The 17413-nt window shown below is 38.8% G+C and overlaps 1 protein-coding gene across 1 annotated transcript in view; it reads right to left on the bottom strand.

Annotated features, from left to right (window-relative positions):
* Positions 1-2411: 2411 nt before the first annotated feature.
* Positions 2412-17413, bottom strand: part of LOC146002364 (uncharacterized) — a 630594-nt gene continuing 615592 nt past the window's right edge. The window contains exon 18 of the mRNA XM_083140085.1: positions 2412-5185. Within this exon, the coding sequence (XP_082996211.1) occupies positions 3908-5185 (1278 nt within the window). The 3' untranslated portion in view covers positions 2412-3907. The remainder of the gene's footprint in view (positions 5186-17413) is intronic.

Below are 17413 nucleotides of genomic sequence, written 5' to 3' on the forward strand. Positions count from 1 at the left end.
TAGAACATAACAAGAAGTTCACTTGAGACAGCCATACAGTGCAAACATACAAACATAAATTAAAGATGTATTGAACTAAGTAGTGAAATGTAAAAATCATCCTTGCTTTCGTCAACAATGTTCAAGAAAGCAAACTCACACTAGGCTGTAGGGAATTATTAAAAATCACAACAGGGTTAGATGAATAAACAAAAAAAGGAACAATTCTTAACAAAACAGCAGCTCTTTGTTGGGACTGCCACAAGCAAGTAGAGGAAAGTAATTGCCTATTACATACAAAATTTCATCAATAACTAGCATTCTATGCTCAAAATAATGAGATGGTTTTAATAAGTAATGACATTGCAAAAGTCAATACTCTTTTCGGTTGAAAATAAGTTAGGGAAAAAAGGGACATGGAAGAGAATTAAGAGGTGTTCAAGCACCCCTTGTACACCCTTGTGCCACCCCTGATTTAGCATAAACACAAATCGCTGAATTATCAATGGCATCGGGATGCATGCAGTGACTATTAGAGCAACCATCATGGGCTATAAGTTCACTTTAACTCTTCAAAGTCAAAATGAAAGTAACTTCAAATGCCACTAGATTATCTACAAATTGCTTTGCATGTTGTGCTGGGGAGAAACGAAAATATTAGAGAAAGGGAAGTAACAGAGCTGAACATGAGAGAGGATAGTATGGATTTAGAAGAGGCAGATCAACAGTAGATCTGATATTCACCATAAGGCAATGCAGGAAAGGCATTACGAGTATGGAAATGATTTGATTATGGCATTCCTAGATATAGAAAAGGCATATGATAGCATGGAATGGACAAAGATTTGGAAGGCTCAAGAGAGAAAGGAGTCTAGGAAGAGATAGTGTGTAGAGTGCAGAGCACATACAAGGTCGACTAAAGCTGTGTGAAGACACCAGTGAGAAGAACAGAGTGATTCAGTATAAGTAATGGACTAAAACAGGGAAGTGCTCTTTCCCCACTGCTCTTCATAATTACAATGGATGCAATTAACGAAGAGGTGGGGAAGAGGATAGGAGAGGAAGAGATGAAGGCCCTGTTGTTCGCTGATGACCTAGTAATATGGGGAAACGGAAGAAGAAGTACAGCAACAGCTTGATAGTTGGAATGAGGAAATCAGAACAACAGGGATGAAACTCAGTGCAGAAAAGAGTGAGGTGCTAATAACAACAAGAAACAGAGCCAGAAATGTACCAAGAATAAAGATGGACAAGGAAGAGTTGAGAGTAGTGGAGAGTTTCAAATATCTAGGAAGCATAATTGAGAGAAGTGGAAGAATAGATGAGGAGGTAAACAGAAGAGAACAAATAGGTGATGGACTATATCAAAGTGTTCGAAGATTAATATGGAACAAGGATGTACCTATGAAATGCAAGAAGGTAATATATAACACATACTATGTGCCAATAATTACGTATGGAGCAGAGACTTGGACAATGACAGAGAGAGACGAAAGAAAGATGTAGGCAGAGAAGATGAAATTTTTAAAGAGTATATTGGGGAAGACTAGAAGGGATAGAATAAGGAATCAGGAGATTCGACAGACAGTGCGGGTGGTGAAGCTTCAGGACAGGATAGATCAGGCACAGATGAGATGGTTCGGACACATGAAGAGGATGGATGCAGAAAGATTACCAGAAAGAGCTTACAATGCACAAGGAGTGGGAATAAGGTCAAAGGGGGGAGACCAAGATGTCGGTGGAAAGAGCAGATAATGGAGAGTGTTAGTAGAAGAGGACAAGATTGGAACACCGTGGAAGGAGAGGAATGGTGAAACACCAGAAGAAAATGGAGAGGCCTGACTTCTATGCCGACCCAGCCAGATGCAGGAAATGGCAAAGGATGATGATGATGTGCTGGGGAGAGATTTTAATGAAATGCTACCAAATTGCTTAGTCGTTGTTCATTACGATTTTTGTTTAAGTTATCCAAAACTAACACACAGAATAAATTAATCTACTTCAGAATTTTGAAAACGCATATATGGTAACAGAGTGAAATATTTGCACTATTTTAACACAAAAATCTTAAGTAATCTTAAATGGAATGCGAGTATAAAAGAAAATTTGAACAGAAGTAATAGTTTGTTTCATCTTTCTATAATTAATTCTTGTTTCTGGTTACCTATATTAAAAGGACGGCTAATACATATATTTTTAGTTAGTATTAGAAAAATGTACGTTTAATTATGTATTAAAAATTATAGCTATAATGCATAATAATGAAATACATATTTTTTTAAAACTATCAACAATATAGTTAATGTAAAAATAATAAAAGGAATTCTTTACGCTACCTTCTTGGTTAGTTTAAAATTTTCAAAATTATCTAATACCTATATCAATTGTGTATATATAACATGAAAGTTACTGCTCTTAAGAAAATACTTCCTTCTTTTACTGAAAATTGTACATTTCTCAGCTCAACAATAATATACATCTTAAATTTTTATTATAACAAAATGGAAATTAACATCCTTTTGCTAATATTTGCAATGTACCTTCCATTGTTGTCAAATCAAAACTTTCATAAAAGTCATGCAATGTTGCATGCCATTGTTTAACAATGAGTATTCTCATAGAAGATTCAAACTATAGCCCCATTCGGCGAGCCACACAACTTCAAGTCATCTTGAAGATCTTGCACGTTTAGCGTCCAGCAGATGGAAGTTGATGTTACGTCTTGCAGAGTAAGAGCATCCAGCCACTCAGACGGTAACAGCCATCTTGCAGCAAGTCAAGGAAAAGTTGTCTTGTTTCATCTGCACAAGATCTTGCAAGATGGCGGCTTTCGTGGAGATTTATGCAGTTTGGGATAATGTTATTGCGGGGATGACTACAGTTATACTTGACGATGTCTGACAACATTCTTTGTATTCAAGGTAAATAAATGTACTTTGAAAATATTTAAATATTGGTTTGAAGTGTAAGAAAAGAGAAGTTCAGTGTTTTATATCAAGAGACCACTTTCACTGAATATCTCGTCTGCTTCAAAGAATGAAGACCGTGACTTTAACGTAAGATTTGAACAATAGAATCTACTTTAATGAACACTAATTATATATCCCTAATGAGACCTAACGTGGTAACATTTTTTTTCTCATCAGCATAAATATTTATTGAACTTGGAATATTAAGAAGCTGAATGTGAAAATGAACTCAAAATTGATTTTAATTACTTAAATTCAATTAAACACATGACCAAATAATATATACCATATTTACCCCTTTCCAAGAATAGTAGCTACATTTCTCATTCTTTCCTAAATATAGTTATTCTCCATAATTTTCCCCTTTACAGCCTGTGTTGTTGCATTGACTAGTTTCATCCACAGACTGCGTGCGACTCGTTTTATCATCTGGCGATTCAGCTAAGATGATCTTAAGCTGGAAATTGGTAGTCACGTGTTTCCTCTCAGATACTCAGATATATCTTGCAATTGCCTGGCTTGCCAAACGGAGCTATGTGTTGCTACATTCTTACAAATATTTAAAGAGTAGATCATGTTTCTCTTGCAAACAGATTAAAATATACAATCTTTCAAACAACAATTTCAAATATTTTGTTTGTTTTTAAAGTTTTTCAACCGAATGGATAACATTCATGTTGCTTCCTTGCAAATAAAGAAATATGAATAAATAAAATTATTTTATAAATGTCATCCAATATAAGTTAATGCATGTGGATGCTGAAGTATATTAAGAATTTGTATAGGTGTTACTGTGGTCTCTTTATGCTTTAGGAATATATTTCCAAAGGACATTATGTTTACTTATGAAATAAACTATTCACACCATGATGCAAATCAGAAGGAAATTTTTGTTTAACTTCTTTTAGTTTTCTCAGAAATTTGCCTTCTAGTAGATGGGGGAATGACAAGAAGTGGTTTCATATGTTCACGTCATTCTGTGTGGGTGATTGAGGCTTGCTTAAAGACAAAGTTGGTGGTAAGTTGCACACTTCTGATATGGTAGCTACCGGTCTATCACTATCACCAGGCGATAGTGGGGTCCTAGTCACACCTTTTATTGACTGTGAGAAACTGCCCAAACCTGGAAGCAAGGAACGAGGCAGGCTTCCTATGGATGAACTTCTACGCTGCACTGTGGTTGGCGGTTTGCTGTGTTTCGGTTCTTCTAGGGAATGGGCATTGAGAAATTGCTTACCTATTGCTTGTTTTCTATGCAACCAAGATATTAAGGAGAAAGAGCTCTCTTTAGTTGTTGGTGTTGTCTTTTCTTCCATCTGAGACACACAAATTGACTTAAAACTTCCACTTCTTCTTGGACCACTGCGGTTTTTGACGGACCGTTGTTTATTTGAATCCAAACATTGTTCACTCAAGCTCTGCTGCTTAACCATACGTGCTTTACTTTGTTTCGACGGTTGTTTCCCACTTGTTTCGAATTCCTCCAGTTGGATTCGTCTTTTCAGTTCACGTATTTTGTTCCTCAGGATATTCGCCCTGAGTTCCTGCTGAGGTGAGTAGGCATTATTAACTCTGCCACCAAAGCTGTCCCAGCTACTGAACATTCCCGAAGGTTTACTTCTACTCTGCTGAAACTTTCGTCTCTTGTCCACTGCCGCATGGTGATGATCATCATCGAAACTCAACGCTTTCGACACTGCCCGCACTTTTTTAGATTCAACTTGCAGCAAATTTTCTAAAATATTTAACTCGGATTGCGACAAGCTACTCAGATCACTATCTCTAACAACTTCCTTGAGTTCCTTGATTTCGTTCTCAAGTTGATGAATTTCCTGACTCTCACGATGCCGCTCTATTTTATCAAGTTCTTTTGCAAGCATTTGCACTTCCCAATCTTGATTATTTTCTTGCTCTTCAATGTCCATGGTTGCTGTAGGTGACACAATCGTCGACGTGTCTGACGGCGAAGATTCCTCATCAGAATTGCTTGAGGATGACGATTCGATATTCAACACCACGTCATCCTGCCAGTGAGCATGATTTGTTGCTGAACCAAATTCCATTTGCCATAATTGCTCATGGTCAGTGGATGGAAACTGACTTGGATCACCTTGACTTTCTTCTTCAACAATATTCTTCATGTACGTTTCATCAATTACATAACTGGTTTCTGGAACAGTAACCGGATGCCTCTTTCTTGGTGATGACATTATCACAGTATCCACAGAATCACCTCTCTGAAATAAAAATAATTAAGAAATGAGTTCTGGAAACTGTTAATACAATACAATAATTTAAATGTTAAGATTTAAGGACATGTGCTGGTTTGAGTCTCGTGGCGGGAAGCGTAACAACTTTTATCCCGAGATTTCAGCCAGTGTATGGGACCAGAGGCCACCTACCATCATGAGGAAATTGGGGAGCTATGAATGAGTAGCATAACCCAGTCATGGGAACCTACAACAACAACTGGGGGTTCATGGGAGTGAAGCCGGCAGGCAGTAGGTAGCCCTGGCTCTCACAGGTCTGTTGCACTATGGTTTATTGTTACAATGATAATCATTTAGTAGTGACAATGAGTTAACTCACTTAATCCTGGAACCCTAACAGGGAGACCAGAAACCCCAACGAGAAAATAAACACCCTGTAATTGCAGTGTTATTAGGATTGTAACATTGAACCATTGTATATTCCTCCCCCACTATTTGTACTTTTATATGTTCGGGCCAGTGTCTTAGGTGATTGCTATCATTCACGCCAGTAAGACATTATTTTGTACCAGTTGCGTTCTTGGGGTGATGAGTAACCCTAAGTTAGCGTCAAGGGTGTAATTTTTCTTGCCATCATCTGCAAAATTTGGTTTTCTATAATGTCGGAGAGATCTATCTCACAACCCCTGTGCTGGGTCTTCTAATTGCAGCAAAACAACTGTCAATGTGCTTCACCAGAATAGAAGAACTAAAGTAAATTCCACGAAAACTGTCCATTCAAGGTCAGAGCTTACCCTTGCCTCCTCCACACCCCTGGCCCTCCAGGGTTGTCACACTTCTACTAAGCTGCTTGGTCGACACTTCGTGCTCTGTACGTATGCAGCTGATTGCATCTTCGATTGTGTATTGTGTACGGATTATTTGGTTTTGCATTCATTATGAATGGCATTGAGGAGCAGCATCCTACATGCAGTACAATAGCAGGTGGGAGTGATGGTGGTGTACGTGCCTGGCGAACGGACATTAAAAAAACAAAGTAAGGTAATCATTGGAAACGTTTACAAGCTTTTCAGAAATCTTGCATATAACGAAGAAGCAAGGAAGAACATGAACTTTATACAAGTACAAAAACTGACGGTGGAAGCTTGTTGGGTTTCTGAAAAGTCTGTAGAACGTATCAGCAGTATTTTAACTTCGGCAGAGGCTCGAGGTGTGAACGTTGTCTTAGAGTCACCAACAAAGAGTTACAAACGCGAACGCAAAAGCACTGGAATGGATGATTTTAACATTTGCTTTGATGCAGTAGCGGCAGTCTCTACAAAGATCAGTGGCTGCTGTCTCTCTTTCACCTGCATTGTTGTTAAGAATTGTTTCCCCTTTTGTTTATTCAGTCGGCCCATTTGTCGTTTTTGGTTTACATTTTATAACCACTTTCTTGAAGTGTAAATCTTGCAAGAATGAAACACCGCCTCGGTGGCACAGTTCAATAAGCGGCTGAATTTTGCTCTCGCCACTGAAGTTCACTGGTGTGAGTGCCCATTCATAAATGTTATCCAATCCTTCATCCTCATCTTCATCATCTTGGTTAAAGATGACAGAAAATCGGTGCTAAATTACACAAATACACAAAGATTAAGCCAATTGCTATGATAGAATTCACTTTCAATGGCATATTATTATGGAAACCTTCTAAGAGTTGATTGGTTTTAACATCCGTACATGTTTGTTTGATATTGTCTTTATTTTCAAGATCGCAAACCCTTAATTTGATTCCGCATTCCCCCCAGCACCCTAGATGATGATTAATCCTGATGCCGCCACTGTTAGAGAGAGAGAGATAGTGATGATTCTTACTGTGGACGAAGTACAAATATGTGGACATGCGGGAAATATTTTGTTCCCCCAGTAAGTAAATGTAGCCAGGCACACGTCAGAGACAGGGCTCAGATGAGCGCAAGATCGATGTGCGGCAAAATCCATTCAAATAAAACATAAAATACAGTTCATGTCACTCTAAAGATGCTGTATGTGTTCTTAAAATTAATTTCAAGGTTTTATTACAAACTTTCTGGCTAAAAGATTTTACATGATCAAATAGAACGCGAGTTAACTAGCGACTATATTTTACATTACATAACCGGAACATTTTTGGGAATCTTGGAACATTTTACTTTTTTACTTCACATGCTTATACATTTTGTGTATGAAATATATACTGTAGGCATTTATGAACCTTAAGAATGTTTCGCTATTTATTCCAACCCTCTTGCGTCACTGATTCCATTATTGTTTTACAGTTTGAAGTAGAAAATAATAATTTCCTCATGAATTTCGTGGAAATATGTTTTTATTTTTTTCTAATTGGCCAAGAAAGTATTTCAGTGTAAAAAATACCTCATAATGTTCTTTACGTTAAGTACTATTTTCTAACATTTTTTTTTCGGAATTATTGTTGAAAGTTGAAATTGTTGCTTATGGGCAACACTGTACCTGGATGGCATGACCTTGAGTGGACAGTTTTCATGGCGTTTACACTAAAACAGGTGTGTAAAATATGGTACCCCAGCTTGCAGTGAACATTGTCATGACATTGAATTATGATGTATTTTGTTGTATTGTATTCGTGTATGACTTCTATTTTATTAGTCATAGGAACACATAGTAAGTGCAGAAGCTATTTTGTGCATCTTTGAAGCAATCCTGCTAAAAAAATAAAGTAAACATTAGAGTGTGTGTATATATATATGAATGGCTTATTGCAGAAAGGGACCTGAGTCACTTTTGCACAATTCTGAGAAAAACAATGAAAAATCGTATAATATTAATAGTGTAAGAAAGAAATGTGCCGTTGTTGGCTCAAATATTCAACATAATGAATAGTTAATTTTGCAACCCTCAATGCACCCCCCTGCAGTATGCTGCTAGACACAGTGGAGATGAAAAAATTAACTCCGATACCTCAAAAATGTGACTCAGGTCCCTTTCTGCAATAAGCCATTCATATATAAAGTGGAGTTACAGGCAACCCCATGTTATAACTAAAGTTGAGTGCAAATTTCATGTTAGGGTTCCAGTGTTAAATATGTTCATATACCATATGGATAGGGATCCTCTTGCCTATTTATAACCAGGAACAGAATATAAAACATGGCACCAAACTAACACATTAGAACTCTAATGTTTTGTAGGTTTCCCACTTTCGTTGTCAATGATATGAATGGAGGACAATGAACACAGGAGTTTGAATCCATTGAAATATCAGTTTTAATGTGTTATTTTGCATTGTGATTTTTATTGCATTCCTGGCTATCAAAAGTTAATATTGACTGATCGATTTGGTTTATTTTTTTTCACATTTCTGCCACTTTTGGCTAATCACGAAGATGAGGATGAGGAACGATATGATGAAATTGATGAAGGGGCACACCCATGTCCAGGCTGGGATTCAAACCTGGGATCTCTGGCATTGTAGCACATTGTGCTAACTACTCTGCAAGTTAATTTTTCAAGCTAGAGACCTAACCTAGTGATGAAACATCATGAACTCTTTCCTAACAGTATACATAACAACTTGTTTGGTTTTATACAGTATTACATCAAAAGCAAGAAGGAAAATGCCTTATAAAGAAAATCTGACTAAAATGTTGAAGAGTAACGTCTGTTTAAACTTATGGATTTATTACTTTTGCATTTAGCATTAATATCTGTGAAACTGGAATGTTTTTCCAAAGAAAATATCTGGAAAATGACTCAACATATCAACCTAAAGTAGGGAGTGGAGATTGCAATTATATACCATGAGTTTTGGAATATTCAGTAATAAATTATCATTTTTCTTCAAACATTAACATTTCTTAACATTAAAGTTGAAAAGATAACATACCTTATTTTGGATATCCAAATTTTCAGATTCAGGAAGGATCCAGGCGGATCTGAAAATTTGGAAATCTAAAATAAGATGTTGGAGCTTTTGTCACGTTTAATGTTAAGTTAACATTTCTTTAACCTCTACCACATAATGACTGACAATGTCTGACTGTGTGAAGATGAATTATATATATATATGGTATATATATTATGCATTAGCAAAGATATATCTTATATGCGCAAATTTTAATTTAAACTCCATCTCTTGTCATCAAAATATTGAAAGTAGAGTATAGATACCAAAAGTAGACTACAGAACAATTGAACAGAAAAATGAAAAAAATGAAGATAAAAAAATTTACATAATACATGAATATGTCACTTAACCCCCTCCCCACCCCCCTGGAAATGGGTATAATTCATTTCAAGTTACAGAAAAAAATTAAAAAAAGTAAAGAGCTTCCCTGTGCTTTGCACCATGCCATGAAAGCGTTAGGGGGAGTGGAGAAAGGGCCCCACACTTTCTTGATCATGGCCGAAGTGGGGGTGATATGATAAACACCACACCCCTGGCCACCTTTATGCCCCAGAGTTTTCTCCAGGTACCCACTTTATTCGATGCTGGGTGGGAGCCGGAGCCACTTGAACAGGTGGAAAAAAATCCTGGTTCTCTCCCACCAGGGATCGAACCTGGGTATCTTGCATGGTAGTCAGATGCCCTAATGACTGAGCTACCGTGGCTAAAAAAAAACAAAAACAGAAAGCTTGTTATATTTATTGTTAATAAGATGTGACATAAATAAAGAAATAAAGTTCATTCAGTTAGTATCCAAACAGAATAACAAAAGTAACAATTACATTAAATATATTGAAAAAGTGAATGTGAAATGCAGGAATCTGGTTGTTTTTCTACCATTTAAACCAAAGAATAAATTGTTCCACAGCTTTCAAAATAATAATAATAATAAAAAAATAGAATTGTATGTGAGAGGTTGCACATTTATACTTGACAAAAAGTTTCATTAACTTTTAAAGGTTTTTCTTGAAAAAAACATTAACTGTATGAAATGTAAAAAAAAAAGAAAAATGAAAAACATATGCTCGATATTCACTCATCTGATGAATGGAAGGATATAATATAAATTATCAGTACAATATAAAAAGAAAAAAATATTTTATAAAATACCTATATGATTTCCGTGAAACTACGTTTCGGGATGTAACTACTCCCTTCATCAGGTAGATAGCCTATGCCAATTTAATTATACCATTGGCTGCATCAAACAAGACATGGATCAAGAGGTATGGTCAAAATGGATAAAAAGGTTGAAATGTGATTTAAGGCAGCTGAACATGTGTAGGTGCCTTATTCCTACCATTACGTTGGAAACCTAATGTAAAAATCGGTAAAAACAGTCTAAACAAATGTTCTAAAACACGTTAAAAACACTTTTCCAGTAGTGACTCGGTGAACGCAGTACAGCTGTCTATGGAGACCTCTCATGGAATGCCGGAAGTTGTGCAGTGTTTTTCCCTCTTACTCCCTTTCCCCCCCTACTTCCATTGGGTTACGTCATATCTAGCTCGAAATCTATTATTTCGCGAGACGCGTTGATCACAGCTGGGGTGACCTGGAAGCCGATTTTTTCTCTAGTTGTATCCCACCTTTTGAACATTTTAATCCATTTTTCATCAATGTTCCCGTCTTCTCTGTTTAGTTTATTGTCCCTCCCTTTACAGATATACGCTGCTTCGTATACATTCCTACTTAATGGTTTAAGATCAACTCTCATTATTTCTCGCTTCTGAATTTCATGTTGTTCCTCTATCACATGTTCTGATAGTCCCGTTCTTGGGGTTCCTTCTTTTATGTCTTTGTCATTCTCCCCCACCTAATTTTCATGCTCCGGCCAGTTTGACCTATATATTCTTTATTACACGAACATGTTATATTATAAACTCCTTTTTCATTGTAACGACCTTGCGTGCTCGCCACATTTAACGACCCTGCGCGGTCGCAATATTGTATTTTGTTAACAAGGTTTGGATAAAGAGTGCATGCTAAAAGTCCCTGCGAAGTGTACACTTTTAGTTTAAATGTGTTAACGGATCCACCTCTACGTTTATTAGCTTCGACCCTGCGTGGTCGCTGTATTCGGTGAATGTTATCATTTATTGTCATTTATACTGTTCAATTTGTTGAAGAGTCCTGCGAGGCTCAATATCAATTGTATTGTCTGAATGCACACAGTTTTAGTTTATATTGACACGTGCAACTAGTGATTTTCCCACTAGTGTTTTCTTAATGTCACTTCCTGGATGTTTCTCAGTATGAAGGTTGCAATATGTAAAAAAATGAGTTAGCAACACGTACTTATAGTTAAAATTTTCACCACCAATGCGCCACCCCCGCGAGTATAAAGCCAGCGCAGCGAGGCCCGAAGTTCAGTTGGCTCCCTGATGTCAACGGGCAAACTTCCAGGGTTAACTGGCCTCCCAGCCTGAAGACTAGAAGCCATCCCAGAAGGAAGGAAGGAAGGAAGGAGTAAGAAGAAAGATGAAAGAAAAAGAAGAGCCTAGCAGCAACCTACCTACCTGGTCCGCTCGCTTTGGCTGATAGGTGCTCAGATACTACCTGCCCGGCTTGACTGGGAGCACCCGGATCTTCTTTTCTAACCTGCCGTCCCTGCATAGGAGACACCAGGTGGCTTGCCAACTCCCCGCTAACATGGGGGGGGGGGGTCATGGCAATCCTTGATCCTTTTACCCAGCGCCCGCTATTTGGGGTACCGATTGGTTTCGGCCAATTCCCAGCTGTGGTTGAGGGTACAACCTACTCTGTCTTTCAGGCCGTGACAACTGCGGCGACCAGGCCCTAAATAAAATTTAGGTCCCCATACTCCCCATTGGCGCCTCACTGCGAGGAATGAATTGGATGTTCCCTGTCCCCCCCCCCCTTTTCTCTTCCAGTATAAAGGTGGTACAGGTAAATGCACATAAGGGATACAGGTAAAGACTCGTGTGCTAAGGGACATCTTTGTCTTCTGATTATAATAAACTTTATATATATATATATATATATATATATATATATATATATATATATAATATATATATATATATATATATATATATATTATATATATAATCCTGGTTTAATCTTTCTTTACATCCAGCAAACCCTGAGATATTTCTGAGTCTTCGTACTATGACTGAATCAGTTAGCACATATGGGTAAACTTTTGCCGACCACCCAACTGCAGGGTTTAGCATGTTGAACGCAACCAGCACCAGTACTCCTGCGCTGTGGTGCTGAGCTCTGCGTGGGTGAACGTTGCATAATTTTCCGTTTTATTCTCATTTTCTTTTCCATCCTTTTATAGTGTGTGAAATGTTTCTCTACCGTTCGTGGTGCCCTCATCCCGCATTTAATTCCAAATTCTTTAGCTACTCTTTCTATCTTTTCTGAAATTCCTTTGAAATACGGAATGCCGATATATTTGTATTTCTTATTAATTTTGTTTTCTTGCATCTTTTTTCCCTTATCACTGTTCATTTCTTCCCCCTCTCCCCTATCCTTTTTACATATCTTGTGCGCTTCTTCCTGCGTATCTTATTCAGATGTTCCTCTTTGTATCCATTCTTTTTCCCCATCCTATAGATCCATTCTTTCCTTCTCGTTTTTTTGACTGCATAATCGTATTCCCCAAAAAAGTTAAGAAAGACGTTGTGTTTTGTTCTTTTGGCATGTTCTGACTTGCTATGAATGTATAAATATCCGGCAAGGGTTTTATGAAAAACCCCGGTTTTAATTTTCGTTCCGGTTCTGATGATTTTTAAATCTAAGAAGCCCATTACATCCTTTGCCATCTCTTCTTTTGTGAATTTAATTCGGGGGTCAGCTTTTCCCCCTATAATCAGAACATCATCGACATATCTCCCGAAATATTTAATATTTCCTACCATTTGTTCTAAGGCATTTTTTTCTATAAAATGCATGAAGATCCCCGATGCAATCCCTGAAACAGGGTTGCCCATGGCTAGTCCCTCTTTCTGTATGTACACTTCTTCATTAAAACTGAAATAGTTATATCTAGTACATAGGTAAAACCACCGTACATTTTCCCAAGCTACAACTATATCTACTCCTTTTTCTCTAAGCCATCTAAATAAACAGTCGGCTGCTTTGTCTCTCGGGACGCTAGGGTAGAGGTTTACCACATCAAAACTCATTATTTGATCATCATTATCTAACTCTAGATTTTTGATATTCTCTTTTACTTCCTTAGAATTATTAATACTGAATTCTGTGTTATTTCCCACTTCTTCAATTTTAGTGACAAGAGTTTTTGCTAAGTTATATCCAGCCAATGGTATAATTAAATTAGCATAGCCTGTCTACCTGATGAAGGGAGTAGTTACATGCCGAAACGTAGTTTCACGGAAATCATATAATCACCAACGTAAGTACATCCATATGAATATAATATTATTATTATTAATAATAATAATAATATAAATAATAATAAATCAGTTAATTTTTTATTAATTTATAATAGTTTTAATTTATCATAATAAACATACCCATGTTAATAATCATTTTTATTTAAGTGTTCTAATTAGTATTATATTATTGGGAGGTTATACTTTTTCTTATTTATTTTATCACTGGCCTGACTGCTTCCCCTAAAGTAGGAATTGTAGCTTTCCTGGTGACATGATTAGAACAGGTTAAATTGGAATTGGCTTCCAACGTTTGGAGTCCTATATTGCTCTCATCTTCAGGGAATGTTAATTTAAGACCAAGCATGAGGTTAAATGTGTGTGCATTGAGAAGTGGAGCTTAGATTCTGTCTTGTGTATGCTTCACTCTGAATGTTCAAATATAAGGGTGTTTCTAAAGGTCGTTTACAACGCTTGGGAGGTGATTCCTCACACGAAAACAAGCAAAAAGTCTAAGTTCCATTTTTACGACTGAGGCTTCGTTTCCGAGATAGGAGCCTCGCAAAAGGTGACAAAGTGAACGTCACACCTAACTGGGACGAATACTATCACAGATAGAGAGGCGGTTCCAAGGGAATCATAAAGGAATCGTATGTGCTCAGTCCGGAAGTCACTATGAAAAGTTCACTGCACGCATGCGCAATGGAGTCCTCAAAGGAATTGGGGATTTCCAGCAACAACAATGCATGGAAAAGGTATGTAACGCAGCAAGAAGGACCGTGACAATGAGAAATGCGTTCAAGACAACACATCCCGACCTCAAACATCAAAACATGACCACCGAACACAAAATCCGAAAAGTTGAGCACGGTTGCATACCCCAGTTACACGCGAGGAATGAACGAATCATGTCATGTGGCATACGAGAGACAGGAGGAGGGAAAGAAAAACACAATATCAGATGATTGCGACAACTACGTAATATCCCCCCCCCACACACACACAACAAACAACAAATGCTACAATATCTTACGCACAGACAGTCCGTGTCACTGTACACCAACTGAAGATGTCACTTTCACCACACAAAGGGGGTGGGGAGCAATGCCAAAAGTGTTCGCACGCGATCATTGTGACGTAAAAGAGACCAGTTTTGGAAGCGCTGCACAGGCAAGTCTGGCTCTCATAGTCTACGTTTGACCTTCATGACTGCTGTTCCCGCGAGAGGAGCTCGAAGGGTTGGTTCTCTCCGGCAGTCGTCCCAATCGTGTTGCAGGTGCTGGGATATGATCAGCAGTTCGCTCTAGGTTGTCATACGCATTGAAGAGTACTAGTATGTTGCATTGAAAGAAGTTGACGTGGTGGAGTGGGCAAGTCAAGTATCGCAACAATTGGTCTGTGGTGTTCGTACGGTGATACGGCCAATTTGTGCAGTGTGCCAGTGTTAAACAAAAACAATACTTTGCAGTTCCAGCTCCCTATTACACAGATGGCTGCGTATACGACCCAGCAGCTAGCAGACATGCATCTCATGTATGGGGAGGCACGTGGTAATAGCCGTGAGGCAAGGCGTCTTTATGGAGAACGCTTTCCACATAGACGTTTACCGTCTCACACCTTCTTTCAGGTAGTGGACAGTCGACTGCGTGAAACAGGGTCAGTGTTACCACCGCGACAAGAAGTTGGAAGACCCCGAAGTGTACGCACACATCAGTTTGCAGAAGATGTGTTAACAGCGGTCGCAGAACATCCTGGCACCAGTACGCGAGTGCTCGCTCGGGCACGAAACACGTCTCATGTGAATGTTTGGCGAGTGTTGTCAGATGAAGGAATGCACCCTTTTAAACTGCAGAAAGTACAAGAACTGTTACCTCGTGACTTTCGCCCTCGTATGGAGTTTTGCCAATGGTTGTTGCATCAGCTGGACACAAACCCTCACTTCGGGGCAAACGTATTGTGGACAGATGAAGCCATTTTCACCAGGATGGATGTCTTCAATAGTAGAAACAGTCATGTATGGGACTTTGACAACCCACATGCACTTTTTGTGGCCCATCACCAGCACAGGTTTTCAGTGAATGTGTGGTGCGGGATAGTACATGATCATTTAATTGGACCATACATTCTCCCTGTTCGCCTGAATGGTCGCACGTATCATGCATTTCTTAGTGAGGTTCTGCCTGAACTGTTGGAGACCGTACCTTTGGCACTGCGGCAAGAAATGTGGTACCAACACGATGGTGCACCAGCTCATTTCGATCGTAATGTACGACATTTCCTGCATGACGTGTTTCGCAATAGGTTCATTGGTAGGGATGAGCCTGTGCCTTGGCCACCGAGGTCGCCAGATCTCAACCCTCTCGATTTTTTCTTCTGGGGAGAAATGAAAACCCTCGTATACGACACACCTGTCACATCAGCTGAGGACCTCGTTGCTCGCATCAACGTCGCCGCCGCGACGGTACACCTGGCTTGTTTGCTCGTACTCGACAATCCTTGATTCGTCGCTGTCATCTCTGCGTAGAAGTAAACGGCAGACATTTTGAAAACCGTCTGTGATTATTGCCCTCGGCAAATACCAGTGAGAACACTTTTGGTATTGCTCCCCACCCCCTTTGTGTGGTGAAAGTGACATCTTCAGTTGGTGTACAGTGACACGGACTGTCTGTGCGTAAGATATTGTAGCATTTGTTGTTTGTTGTGTGTGTGTGTGGGGGGGGGGGATATTACGCAGTTGTCGCGTGTAAAAATACACGTTGTCGCAATCATCTGATATTGTGTTTTTCTTTCCCTCCTCCTGTCTCTCGTATGCCACATGACATGATTCGTTCATTCCTCGCGTGTAACTGGGGTATGCAACCGTGCTCAACTTTTCGGATTTTGTGTTCGGTGGTCATGTTTTGATGTTTGAGGTCGGGATGTGTTGTCTTGAACGCATTTCTCATTGTCACGGTCCTTCTTGCTGCGTTACATACCTTTTCCATGCATTGTTGTTGCTGGAAATCCCCAATTCCTTTGAGGACTCCATTGCGCATGCGTGCAGTGAACTTTTCATAGTGACTTCCGGACTGAGCACATACGATTCCTTTATGATTCCCTTGGAACCGCCTCTCTATCTGTGATAGTATTCGTCCCAGTTAGGTGTGACGTTCACTTTGTCACCTTTTGCGAGGCTCCTATCTCGGAAACGAAGCCTCAGTCGTAAAAATGGAACTTAGACTTTTTGCTTGTTTTCGTGTGAGGAATCACCTCCCAAGCGTTGTAAACGACCTTTAGAAACACCCTGTATACTCGTATAAGGTCCTATGCACCATTGAATAGTGACGTAACAACCATCAATGAATGCTACAACAGACTGTCCCAACCAGAAAAATCAGTACTTGGAGAACACAGCATTACCGAGGACCATAGAATTTTATTTTCAAACCTGAAAATCATAGCCGAATGTACTTGTTACTCGAACGGAAGAGTCAGGACACAACTATAAGGAGTATAGCCATTGTTCGAGAAAACATGAATCTCAACTGAGACGTGGGATTCCAGATCTGCCTTGCCTGGAATCCACTACTCCATAAATGCAAGACATCTGCCAACAGAACACGGGGATCCAGAGTAAACCAATCACAATACAGAGTCTAAGCTCTGCCTCTTAAAGCTTGGCTGAACCTTTGGCATTTGTTTTCGAATTTCATCTCCTTTCAAAAAATGGCTATATTATTTCAAAATCTGAAAAATTACATCTCCTTACAAATAGTTTCATGATTACGAAAATTTATTAAACTATTGATAATGTCTAGACAATAGTGAAAGCACACCACGCGAAGATCTAGAATGTTCTAAGCACATGTAAAACCCTGGCGTCCACCCAAGCCTTAATACATACATTTTTAACCTCACACTTGGTATCTAATCAATATTCCCTGAAGATGATAGCAATCTATGCAC

Source organism: Lepisma saccharinum, chromosome 18 (genome assembly GCF_977018435.1).
Source record: "Lepisma saccharinum chromosome 18, izLepSacc3.1, whole genome shotgun sequence".
Taxonomy (NCBI): domain Eukaryota; kingdom Metazoa; phylum Arthropoda; class Insecta; order Zygentoma; family Lepismatidae; genus Lepisma; species Lepisma saccharinum.